The 13563-nt window shown below is 44.8% G+C and overlaps 1 protein-coding gene across 1 annotated transcript in view; it reads left to right on the top strand.

Annotated features, from left to right (window-relative positions):
• Positions 1-10327, top strand: part of LOC142312966 (uncharacterized) — a 220074-nt gene extending 209747 nt beyond the window's left edge. The window contains exons 27-32 of the mRNA XM_075351955.1: positions 4426-4507; positions 4637-4816; positions 4899-5022; positions 5106-5203; positions 5401-5491; positions 9089-10327. Coding sequence (XP_075208070.1) covers positions 4426-4507; positions 4637-4816; positions 4899-5022; positions 5106-5203; positions 5401-5491; positions 9089-10191 — 1678 coding nt within the window. The 3' untranslated portion in view covers positions 10192-10327. The remainder of the gene's footprint in view (positions 1-4425; positions 4508-4636; positions 4817-4898; positions 5023-5105; positions 5204-5400; positions 5492-9088) is intronic.
• Positions 10328-13563: the final 3236 nt, after the last annotated feature.

The raw sequence follows: 13563 nt of genomic DNA, 5'->3' as shown, positions 1-13563 counted from the left end.
AATGTTCCTGTTGTTTATGTGCCCCCTTTCTGACCAAAATAAAGACTTTATAAAATGGTACCTTTTTGTATGCAGATACTGTAAATGGGACACGGGGGCGGGCTGCCGATCAGGATTAGACACAGGATTGTCCTGCTCCGCGCTCCTCCCATCTATTTCCTGCGTCAGGGCAAGATGGGAAAGAGGTAACGTTGGGTCAGCAGGCCCGCGCTTGCGCAGAACGAAGGAGGCAGAGGGGGAAAGCGCGGTCACGCGATTATGGGCGCTTCCTTGGTAATGAAAATCAAAGCGCCGCCCATAATCTAAAGTTTGCGCACACGTCATCAGCGGTGACACTGGGCACAGTGCTCATCCACGAGAGATAGGCACTGGGCATGCGCAGGGACCTCTGGAGCACTGGGCGGTGTCCACAGCTATGGAAATGAGCGATGGGGACGGCCTAAAGCGGCAGGAGGCAGAATAACGGACACCAGGCAGCCCGCCCCCGTGTCCCATTTACAGTATCTGCATACAAAAAGGTACCACTTTATAAAGTCTTTATTTTGGTCAGAAAGGGGGCACAAGAACAACAGGAACATTGCTAGAATGCAGCCCAGGAGCTGCAGAGGGGGGAATCTTTTATGTTTAGTGCAAAATTTCTGCTGACAGGTTCCCTTTAACAGGTCCCCCCTGGCTCCAGCCAGGCTTTACACATTGGCTTTCCAGCCCATAACTTCTCCAGAAGGTCTCCTTAGCAGAGCAAACACACTGCTTCTGCTCTCAGACTCTGCAGAACACACACTCTGCCCCTTACTCAGAAACACAGGATTGTTTTAACCCTTGGGGCCACACCCACAGGTGGTAAGGAGTATTTAAACGGAACCTGTCACCACTTTTTTTTGGCTATAAGCTGTGGCCACCACCACTGGGCTCTTATATACAGCATTCTAACATGCTGTATATAAGATTCCAGGCCGGGGTTATAACATAAAAAACACTTTATAATACTTACCTAACGGTCGTGTGGTGGGCCTTATGGGAGTCTCCGTTGTCCGGTGCCGGATCCTCCTCTTTTGGCCATCTTTGTGTTCCTTCTTCTCTAGCCGCGGTGCATGACGGGTCCGACGTCATTCATACTCGCCGGCATTCAGGTCCTGAGCAGGCACAATCAAAGTATTGTAGTGCGCCTGCGTAGGACCGGCGAGTGTGTATGATGTAGCCGCACCATGCACCCAGGCTTCAGAAAGAGGACAAAGATGGCCGAAAGAGGAGGCGCCGACCCTGGAGAACGGACACGCCCTTCGCGCGACCGTTAAGTAAGTATTAGGGCTGCTTCTCACTTGCGAGTTTCTCGCAGTAGAGCAATGCGAGAAAATCTCGCATTGGAATCGGACACATGTTAGTGAATGATTCAGCTCTCATCTGCGATTTTTTTCTCAGTCCAAATCGGACTGAGAAAAAAAATCGCAGCATGCTGCTTTTTTGCGAGTTTCTACTGCGAGTTTCTCCAATGCAAGTCTATGGGAGCGTGTAAAAAATCGGATGTCACGGAACGGCACTCACACCATCCTAGTGACATCCGATTTTCTAAATACATTTCTCGCATGTTTCCTAAAACACTGGAAACGAGCGATGTCTCCCAATGTCTGTCAATCACTATTCTCTGTCAGTCGGTCTCTCCCTCTCGGTCTCTATTCTCTCTCTGTCGGTCCGTCACTATCTCTGTCCCTCTTTCACAGTCTGTCGGTCATTTTCCCCTCCTCTCTCATACTCACCGTTCCCCGATCCGCGGCGCTGCACGGCTTTCTCACTGCTGCGGCGGCTTTTACTATTTTGAAAAAGCCGGCCGCTCATTAAACAATCTCGTATTCCCTGCTTTCCCCGCCCACAGGCGCCTATGATTGGTTGCAGTGAGACACGCCCCCACGCTGAGTGACAGGTGTCTTACTGCACCCAATCACAGCAGCCGGTGGGCGGGTCTATACTGTGCAGTGAACTAAATAAATAAATAATTAAAAAAAATGGCGTGCGGTCCCCCCCAATTTTAATACCAGCCAGATAAAGCCATACGGCTGAAGGCTGGTATTCTCAGGATGGGGAGCTCCACGTTATGGGGAGCCCCCCAGCCTAACAATATCAGTCAGCAGCCGCCCAGAATTGCCGCATACATTATATGCGACAGTTCTGGCACTGTACCCGGCTCTTCCCGATTTGCCCTGGTGCGTTGGCAAATCGGGGTAATAAGGAGTTATTGGCAGCCCATAGCTGCCAATAAGTCCTAGATTAATCATGTCAGGCGTCTATGAGACACCCTCCATGATTAATCTGTAAGTGACAGTAAATAAACACACACACACATGAAAAAATCCTTTATTAGAAATAAAAAACACAAACACATTCCCTCATTACCAATTTAATAAGCCCCAAAAAGCCCTCCATATCCGGCGTACTCCACGGACCTCCAGCGTCGCTTCCAGCATGAAGGTGACAGGAGCTGCAGAAGACACCGCCGCTCCGGTCACCTCCAAGCAGCAACTGAGGTGAGTAGCGCGATCGGCTGAGCTGTCACTGAGGTTACCCGCTGTCACTGTTGGAGGATCCAGCGGTGGCCGCGATTAACCTCAGTGACAGCTCAGCCGATCGCGCTACTCACCTCAGTTGCTGCTTGGAGGTGACCGGAGCGGCGGTGTCTTCTGCAGCTCCTGTCACCTTCATGCTGGAAGCGACGCTGGAGGTCCGTGGAGTACGCCGGATATGGAGGGCTTTTTGGGGCTTATTAAATTGGTAATGAGGGAATGTGTTTGTGTTTTTTATTTCTAATAAAGGATTTTTTCATGTGTGTGTGTGTTTATTTACTGTCACTTACAGATTAATAATGGAGGGTGTCTCATAGACGCCTGACATGATTAATCTAGGACTTATTGGCAGCTATGGGCTGCCAATAACTCCTTATTACCCCGATTTGCCAACGCACCAGGGCAAATCGGGAAGAGCCGGGTACAGTCCCAGAACTGTCGCATATAATGTATGCGGCAATTCTGGGCGGCTGCTGACTGATATTGTTAGGCTGGGGGCTCCCCATAACGTGGAGCTCCCCATCCTGAGAATACCAGCCTTCAGCCGTATGGCTTTATCTGGCTGGTATTAAAATTGGGGGGGACCGCACGCCGTTTTTTTTAATTATTTATTTATTTATTTCACTGCACAGTATAGACACGCCCACCGGCTGCTGTGATTGGGTGCAGTAAGACACCTGTCACTCAGCGTGGGGGCGTGTCTCACTGCAACCAATCATAGGCGCCTGTGGGCGGGGAAAGCAGGGAATACGAGATTGTTTAATGAGCGGCCGGCTTTTTCAAAATAGTAAAAGCCGCCGCAGCAGTGTGAACGCCGTGCAGCGCCGCGCCGGGGATCGGTGAGTATGAGAGAGGGCTGCTAACTTCAGTCACTCGGGGGATTAGTGGTCACCGGTGAACCCTTCACTGGTGACCGCTAATCAGGACGCGGCACAGACAGAGCCGCAGCATGACAATGAAGTCGGGTGAAGTTCACCCGAGTTCATTCTGATTGTGCGGCTCTGTCTGTGTCTGCTGTCATCTGCCATTCAGCTCTGCTGCATGGCTGTCTGTGTCTGCTGTCAGCGGCCATGTAGCAGCGCTGAATGGCAGATGACATAGTAAAAAATACGCATTACACACGCTAGTAAAATCATTAATTTATTCAGAAATAGCATCGCACTTGCGTTGCACTCGCACCTAACGTGAACTAAAATCAGCCGAGTTTTTTTCAGCCCAGTCGGACCGATTTTACTCGCATAGATGTGTTTCCAGCCTTATAAAGTGTTTTTTATGTTATACCCCCGGCCTGGGCTCTTATATACAGCATGTTAGAATGCTGTATATAAGAGCTCGGTGGTGGTGGCCGCAGCTTATAGGCGAAAAAAGTGGTGACAGGTTCCCTTTAATCAGCCTCCCACCCTTCCCAGCACACAACCAGGACTCTGCATGTAATGCAATCCGTGGAACCACAGGTCCCAGCCAACTTCACATTGCAGAGCACCAACACTTCTGCAAAACGTACCGGCCATTTACAATGCAGCCGGTTGATGCCTCACAATGTAGAGAAAAAAACCTGAATGTTGTAAAATAATACAAATAGTAACACATTAATGATTCTCCATTGTATTTCCTGGTCAGTTCCAACAGACTTATGGACCCTACAGCCAATCAGTTGCCAAAGCAGTGACCAACATAACGAGACAAGAGAGAATTAATCTCCTCCATTTATCTCCTGATTTGTTTCCCGTTATTATCTCCAGTACTTGTATTATTACACCGGATTCTTTATGATGTTACATCGTCATCTTCTCCCCATTCAGGTCCCTACAATATCGGATCCTCTCAGTGGAGATCTTCTATAGAAGAGAATTCTCCTGATTGCCCCGTGAATGATGAATATGGATAAAGACAAGATGGCGGAGAGGATATTACACCTCACCCTAGAGATCCTCTTCCGGCTTACTGGTGAGGTGAGAGATTCTGATGACGTCACATTACATCATTCTTATCTATGGGAATAACAGATGGACAGAACTGGAGAGGTGAGGACTCTGGAAATGTCTGGAGTGAGCTTTATTACTGTGTCTCTCCATAACCAGGATTACACAGTAGTGAAGAAGACCTCTAGTGAGCGCTGTCAGGACCCTGTGTCTGAGGGATGGGGAAGACCCCTGAGCCCAATCACGGGGCCTCCACCTCACCCCCCGATACATGAGGACATCAATGACCAGAAGATCCTAGAACTCACCTACAAGATGATTGAGCTGCTGACTGGAGAGGTGACACTGCTGGGAATGCTGGGACATTATACAGTAACGCTATGAAGGGATCGGGGGGTGACGGTATCATTGTATGTGTCAGGTTCCTATAAGGTGTCAGGATGTCACGGTCTATTTCTCCATGGAGGAGTGGGAGTATTTAGAAGGACACAAATATCTGTACAAGGACATCATGATGGAGGTTCCCCGGCCCCTCACATCACCAGGTAATAGACAGGACTAAATACACACGGCCTATAATTATCTGTATGTAAGGAATGAATTCAGTCCCTGTATGTGTCTCCTCCAGGTCTATCCAGTAAGAGGACAACACCAGAGAGATGTCCTCGTCCTCTTCTCCCACAGGACTGTAAACAAGAAGATCCCGATGTTCCTCAGGATCATCAGGTAGATGGAGAGAAGGTGCCATGAAATCTCCCTATGATGTGTAGACGGCTGTGAAGGTCTTGTGCTCAGTCTTGTTTTATCCTCCAGTATTATATGTTTTATACTTGTGTAATGAGAGCGGTGGAGATGGCAGGATTAGAGCTGATCATAGATGTGACTTCTCCATCTGTCTGTGACTTTTACAATATTTGTTTCAGGGTGAAGATCTGACCCATATTAATACTACAGAGACATATGTGAGGGGTGATGAGCGGAGTAAAGAGGAGATTCCTACCTATGGCTACCCAGGTGAGTAGTGACCACTAAATTTACAGAAGTGTCACACGGTGTCTGGCTCAAATCTCACAGAGTGTCAGGACAACTTTTGACACTGTTCACACAGAAGACTCAGACACTTAGATCCTTAAAAACAATGTTGGCTCCTTCTGACCGGTTAACAAATTTCCTCAAATAGGGTGATATGCGTACTGCTGGAATGTGTGTGTATGTATATGTGTGTGCATGTGTGTGTGTGTGTGTGTGTGTATATATATATATATATATATATATATGTGTATATATATAATGTCATAATGATGCTGGGTAAGCTATACTATGGAGAATATATTGGGAAATAATATGCACTTTGAGACCCATATTGAAATGAGATGTGGACTGCGGGTGCATTGTTTATTATGTTATTTGTGTGGTTTTTCTTATTGACTAAAGGTTTTTCCCCTTTCTGTGATATTTCTATGGGTGGAATTTATTTTATGTGTTGTATAATTTTGCTGTTAAATAAAAATGAACCTGATTTAAAAAAAAAAAACAATGTTGGCTGGCATATAGGTACAAGATTTCATACAAAAATCTTGTAACTACAGTGGGGGAAAATAAGTATTTGATACACTGCTGATTTTGCAAGTTTTCCCATCTACAAAGAATTGAGAGGTCTGTAATTGTAATCATAGATACACCTCAACTGTGACAGACAGTCTCAAAAAATCATTGTATGACTTTTAATTAATTTGCATTTTATTGCATGAAATTAATATTTGATCACCTATCAACCAGCAAGAATTCTGGCTTTCACAGACCTGTTTTTTTTTTTCTTTAATAGGCTCCTACTCTGCACTCATTACTTGAATTAATTGCACCTGTTTGAACTCATTACCTATATAAAACACAATTGTCCATACAATCAATCAAACTTCTACCTCTCCACCATGGCCAAGACCACCCAATGACAAAATTATAGACCTGCACATGGCTGGAATGGGTTACAGGACAATAGGCAAGCAGCTTGGTGAGAAGGCAACAACTGTTGGGGCAATTATTAGAGAATGGAAGAAACACAAGATGACTGTTAATCTTACTCGGTCTGGGCTCTATGCAAAATCTTGCCTCGTAAGGGTAAGGATGATTCTCACAAAGGTCAGGAATCTGCGCAGAGCTACACGGGAGAACATGGTCAATGACCCAAAGAGAGCTGGAACCTTAGTCTCAAAGATTACAGTTAGTAACACACTACACTGTCATGGATTAAAATCCTACAGGGCACACAAGGTCCCATGCTCACACCAGCACATGTCCAGGCCTGTTTGAAGTTCACCAATGACCATCTATCTGGGTGATCCAGAGGAGGCATGGGAGAAAGTCATGTGGTCAGATGAGATCAAAATAGAACTTTTTGATGTAAAATTCCTCTTACTGTGTTAGGAGGAACAAGAATGCATACAACACCAAGAATACTGTCCCAACCATGAAGCATGGTTGGGGGGGACAGGGTTTTCTTTCTGCAAAGGAGACAGGATGGCTGCACTTTATTGAAGGGAGGATGGATGGGGTCATGTATAGCGAGATTGTGGCTAACAACCTCCTTCCCTCAGTAAACGCATTGAAGATGGGTCATGGCTGGTTCTTCAAGCATGACAATTGCCCTAAACACACTGCCAGGGCAACTAAGGAGTGGCTCTGTAAGAAGCATTTCAAGGTCCTGAAGTGGCCTAGTCAGTCTCCAGACCTAAACCCAATAAAAAAATCTTTGGAGGGAGCTGAAACTCAATGTTGCCCAGCGACAGCCCTGAAACCTGAAAGATCTGAAGAAGAGCTGTATGGAGTAGTTGCCAAAATCACTTCTGCAGTGTGTGCAAACCTGGTCAAGAATTACCAGAATCGTCTGACCTCTGTAACTGCAAACAAAATGTATCTACCAAATATTACCATATTTTTTCGGACTATAAGACACACTTTTTTCCCCCAAATGTTGGGGGAAAGTGGGGGGTGCGTCTTATGGTCTGAATGTAGGGCTGCGGGGAATGAGAGTGCTGCGGTGGAGTGGGTCATCGGCGGCACGAGCAGGCTGTAGCAGTGCCTGCCGTGACCACGTGGACTCGCTCATTTAATATGCACCCCCATCATCCCGCCCATCATCTCTCAACGCTATGATAGGTGGGCAGGGTGATGGGCGGGGGATGCGCGCATATTAAACAGCCAGCCCGCATGATCACCCCTGGCAACTACAGCCTGCAGTGATCATGTGCAGCTGTATTCACTGCGCCTCGCGCATCATCAGCGCGGGGTGCAGTGAATCAGTACACTCACCGGCCACGATCCCTGCAGCACCGCGATGTCCTCCTGTCTGTGCCGGCGGCGGAAGAATGGAGACTAGTGGTGCACACATCGATGACGTCATCGCTGTGCGCACGTGTCCACACGCAGCCGCTGCCAGCACACAGGAGGACATCGCGATGCTGCAGGGATCATGGCCGGCTCCACACAGGTAAGCGGCGCTGCTGCCGGCACAGACGGCAGGAGGAGCGATGCTGCGTGGAGCGAGGAAAGATGAGTATGAACGTTTATTTTTTTTTTATGTGCCACAGGATGCGGGCCGTATACCAGGATGGGGGTATATAGCAGGATGGCGGTGTATAGCAGGATGGGGGTATATTATGAGCAGGATGGGGGTATATTATGAGCAGGATGGGGGTATATTATGAGCAAGATGGGGGTATATTATGAGCAGGATGGGGTTATATGAGCAGGATGGGAGTATATAGCAGGATGGGAGTATATGAGCAGGATGGGGGTATATGAGCAGGATGTGGGTATATAGCAGGATGGGAGTATATGAGCAGGATGGGGGTATATTATAAGCAGGATGGGGGTATATTATGAGCAGGATGGGGGTATATTATGAGCAGGATGGGAGTATATAGCAGGATGGGAGTATATAGCAGGATGGGGGTATATAGCAGGATGGGAGTATATGAGCAGGATGGGGGTATATTATGAGCAGGATGGGGGTATATTATGAGCAGGATGGGGGTATATTATGAGCAGGATGGGGGTATATGAGCAGGATGGGGGTATATAGCAGGATGGAGGTATGTAGCAGGATGGGGCCATATGCCAGGATGCGTTATATAGCAGGATGGGGCCATATGCCTGGATGGGGTATATAGCAGGGTGTGGCCATATGCCAGTATATAGCACGATGCGGCCATATGCCAGGATGACGGTATTTAGCAGGATGGGGGCTATACCAGGATGAGGGACATATACTGTATATACAAGGCAGGAGGATCATTACCAGGATGGGGTACCTTAGTAGAGAATTTGGGGACATTACCCCCATAACAGTGTCAGCAGCAGATCCTTGCCCCATAAAAGTGTGTCGTGACCACATTTTTTGCTTCAAATTTTATTTTCCTATTTTCCTCCTCTAAAACTAGGGTTCATTCTATGACATCTTCTATTAGACCGAACTGTCATTGTCTTAGGAAATATTTCTATTTTACCACATAATTGCTATTGCAATTTATATTTTAAGTAAAAATGTTCAAACATATAAATTTAAAGAATATTTTATTCAATAATAATAATAACGCATTTTATTCTTGGCAGATTACTGTACCAGGAAATCAGAAGGACAACTGATATCTTCAATTAATAAAACAGAGGAACTTGAATTCACAAAGGATACAATTGAAGTGAATGTCATTAATCCGGATATCCCATCATCTCTTCACCGCAAAGATATATCATCTAATCCTATGAAGCAGGTCCTGTCTTCTGAATCATTACAGACTGCTATGAAAAATGAAAGTCAGAAAATTGGCATTAAAATGCAACATGATCTTAAAGCAAAGGATCTATTTTCATATTTAGAATATGGAAATGGTTTTCCCCTCAAAACATCATTTGTTAAACATCAAAAAATTCTCACACAGGAAAAGAGATTTTCTTGTTCAGAGTGTGGGAAATATTTTATCCATAAATCAGATCTTCTTAGGCATGAGAAAATTCATACTGGGGAGAAGCCATATTCATGTCTAGAATGTGGGAAATGTTTTCTACAGAAATCAATACTTGTTAGACACCAGAGTAGTCACACAGGAGAGAAGCCTTTCCCATGTTCAGAATGTGGAAAATCATTTGTACGCAAATCAGTTCTTGTTACACACCAGAAAATTCACACAGGAAATAATCCATATTCATGTTCAGAATGTGGGAAATGTTTTCCAGAAAAATCACTTCTTATCGCTCATCACAGAATTCATACAGGGGAGAAGCCTTTTTCATGTTCAGAATGTGGAAAATGTTTTCACCGGAAACCGGATCTTAATAGACACCAGAGAAATCACACAGGAGAGAAGCCTTTTTCATGTTCAGAATGTGGGAAATGTTTTAAACGGAAATCACATCTTATTACACATCAGACAACTCACACAGGGGAGAAACCTTTTTCATGTTCAGAATGTGGGAAAGATTTTAACAAGAAATCAAGCTTCATTACACATCAGAGAACTCACACAGGGGAGAAAATATATTCATGTTCAGAATGTGGGAAAGATTTTAACCAGAAATCAAACCTAATTATACATCAGAGAACTCACACAGGGGAGAAGCCGTTTTTATGTTCAGAATGTGGGAAATGTTTTACGCAAAAATGTTCCCTTCTTAAACATCAACAATCCCACACAGAAAAAAGCCTTTGTCATACCTAGAATGTAAAAAATGACTAACACGGGGAGAAATTACATATTTTATTGTACAAAAATCAAATAGAGTTGTATAATTAAATGAGAAAGGGAAATTACTTTAGAACTTATTGTAATTTTTGGTCTATAAGACGCGCTTTTACACCCCCCAAAAATCTTGCTAATAAGTGAATGCCTCTTATAGTCAGGAGACAGCTTCCTGTTATTTTGCTCCTCCTACCCCACATGATCATTGTGATCAGCGCAGAGCAGGAGAGGAAGTTACTTGCACCTGCTCCGAGGCTGCACGTCCTGAGTGAGCTGCTGAATGACCTTCTACCTGACTAGCTGCAGGACCTTTCAGGTCATGTTATCAGTCATAGAGCCTTGAAGGAACTTCAAAATGGTGTAATGTGTACACAGTGTGTGTGTGTGTGTGTGTGTGTGTGTGTGTGTGTGTATATATATAATATATATGTAGCAGAACTTTATGTATGTGTAAATATGCTTATGTACCAAAGCTGAGATGCCTAGATAGTAGTTGCTGCACTGAGGTTCAGGATTTCTGTCTATTAGGGCTCATTCAGATATCTGTTCACATTGGTCCAATCTCAAATCACAATACACGGACTGGCTGCGTGTCTTCCACCTTGAGCCTGAATGCTTCATATATTTGTATGAGACTGTCACGCTCGGGTTCGGAAATTCTTGGTCAGTCCATGCATTGCGTTCCAAGATTGTACTGATGTGCATAGTTGTATATTCACAGGAATCTGTAAGTTGGAGAAACCAAACAGAAAAATGAATCACAGAAAAGAAATGTATTCCTAAAATACTTATTAAAGTACAAAATTAAAAGATAAACAAATGAAACAAAACCTCCAAATAGCAAACAATGGGGAGAGAACGCCCACTATCCAAAAAGGAGAGGGGTATGATGAAGAAACCAGCTGGTTGGAAGTGAACCAGTAGGTGATATACCTGTATAAGGATAATTATTTCACAATACTGGTTAACTTATGCTAATATCTCAATATCCAAGGTAAACACAAGTTACCACCACCAGATAATCACCCTCAAAGCTATTCAAACCAGTTGATATTACAATAATCGGACATGGACACTGTTGTCCCAGTTCTGTCAGGCGGTCAGTTCAGTCTATGATACATAGTCATCAATCCAATTGAGTCCAATATCTGAATTAAACATCCGAAAGAAATGGGGATCAAGAAAATAACCCAACCCGTTTCACCTCTCAAAAGAGGTTCATCAGGAGTATATATATATATATATATATATAATAAAATATATTCGTTCTCTCATAAAAACAACGGTTCTAGAATATGGGACCGCCGAAAAGGTAATCTGAAGGATCCAGAACTGCTGGATTAGGAAGCCTCTTTTATAGGAACAGTTGTAGACACAGACCACTTGAACCACTCACCACAGTGGAAGTCAGCCTGATTTAGTTCCTCCAGATAAGAATCATCGGTCCCAGCAAGGTTCACGGCAGCCAGCCATATATAGACAAGAAGCAAGCAGGGGATGGATCCAGCTCAAACACCAAGGATTTGAATAAAAGGCATTTCTTTATTTTAACTTTGTTAAAAAGAATATATCCAAACAGGTATAATGACACCGGCTGATAACACTGACAGATGGTAGATGATGAAAAAAACTACGCGTTTCGGCGGTACGCCTTCATCAGGTCATATTCACCATAGCACTAAAAAAGGATATATATAGCCATTTTCTCCTGGGCAAAAGGACCCTCCCAAATGTTCACAATTAATTAATCAACTAAGGGAATATACGTTGCTCAGAAAAAAATAACTTAATAAAAACACCTAAAAACATCATAGTATGACCATGAATAATCATCTAACCCAGTTTATCCAGATAGATAGAAATTACATGACACTAAAATAGCAATAAATACATCAGTATAAATATACAAATATATGCAAGAAATGTATTCCAAAAAAATACAAAAAAATTATACGTACAAAATACTGCACAGCTTACTCCATTGGAAATACATTAGACATATAAATGACCCAAGATTTATTAAAGAAACTGACTAGCCACATATTAATAGAGTTGTACATTGATGATTAAAAAAAAAATCCTAGTCATATCAGTAACACATAATCAAATCATGTCTACTACCATATTTTTCGGACTATAAGACGCACTCCCCCACCCCCCCCCAAAATATTGGGGGAAAGTGGGGGGTGCATCTTATAGCCTGAATGTGGCTGCGGGGAATGAGGGTGCTGCGGTGGAGCGGGTCATCTGTGGCATGAGCAGGCTGTAGCAGACTGCCGTGACCACGTGGGCCCGCTCATCTCATATGCACGGTCATCCTCCCGCCCATCATCCCTCAGCGCTGAAGCCGGCGCTGACAGGTGGGCGGGATGATGGGTGGGAGGTGCGCGCATAGTAAACAGCCGACCCGCGTGATCACCCCTGGCAACTACAGCCTGGAGTCATCATGTGCGGCTGTATTCACTGCTTCCCGTGCATCATCATCCTCGCGGGGGCAGTGAATAAGTATACTCTCTCGTCACCGTTCCCCTGCAGCATCGCAATTTCCTCCTGTCTGCCGGCCAGCTGATCTGTGTAGAAGCGGTGAGCACAGCAATGACGTCATCCCTGTGCGCACCGCTAGTCTCCACACAGGTCAGCTGACAGGCAGACAGGAGGACGAGCGATGCTGCAGGGGAACGGGGACGGCTCCACACTCCAGCGGTGCTGCTGCCAATACTGACAGGAGGAGGAGCGATGCTGCATGGAGCGAGGAAAGGTGAGTATAAACGTTTATTTTTTTATTTTTTTTTTGTGTGCCACATGTAGCGGATCATATAGCAGGATGAGGATATATAGCAGGATGGATGGGGGTATATAGCAGGATGGATGGGGGTATATAGCAGGATGGGAGTATATAGCAGGATGGGGGCATATAGCAGTATGGCAGTATATAGCAGGATGGGGGTATATAGCATGATGTGGGCTTATACCAGGATGTGGGTATATAGCAGGATGGCGGTATATAGCAGGATGGTAGTATATAGTAGGATAGCATTATATAGCAGGATAAGGGCATATACCAAAATGGCGCTATGTAGCAGGATGGGGGCTATACCATGATGGCGGTATATAGCAGGATGGGAATATATACCAGGATGAGGGACATATATACAAGGATGGGGATGATATACAAGGCAGGAGGATCATTAGCAGGCTGGGGTACCATAGTAGAGAATTTCGGGACATCACCCCTATAACAGTGTCAGCAGCAGATCCTCGCCCCATAAGTGTGTCATGACCACATTTTTTGCTTAAAATTCTATTCTATTTTCCTCCTCTAAAACCAGGGTGCGTCTTATAGTCCTAAAA

Source organism: Anomaloglossus baeobatrachus, chromosome 5 (genome assembly GCF_048569485.1).
Source record: "Anomaloglossus baeobatrachus isolate aAnoBae1 chromosome 5, aAnoBae1.hap1, whole genome shotgun sequence".
NCBI lineage: Eukaryota > Metazoa > Chordata > Amphibia > Anura > Aromobatidae > Anomaloglossus > Anomaloglossus baeobatrachus.
The sequence above is the reverse complement of the archived record's forward strand: the minus strand, read 5'-3'. Positions and strand labels throughout refer to the sequence as shown.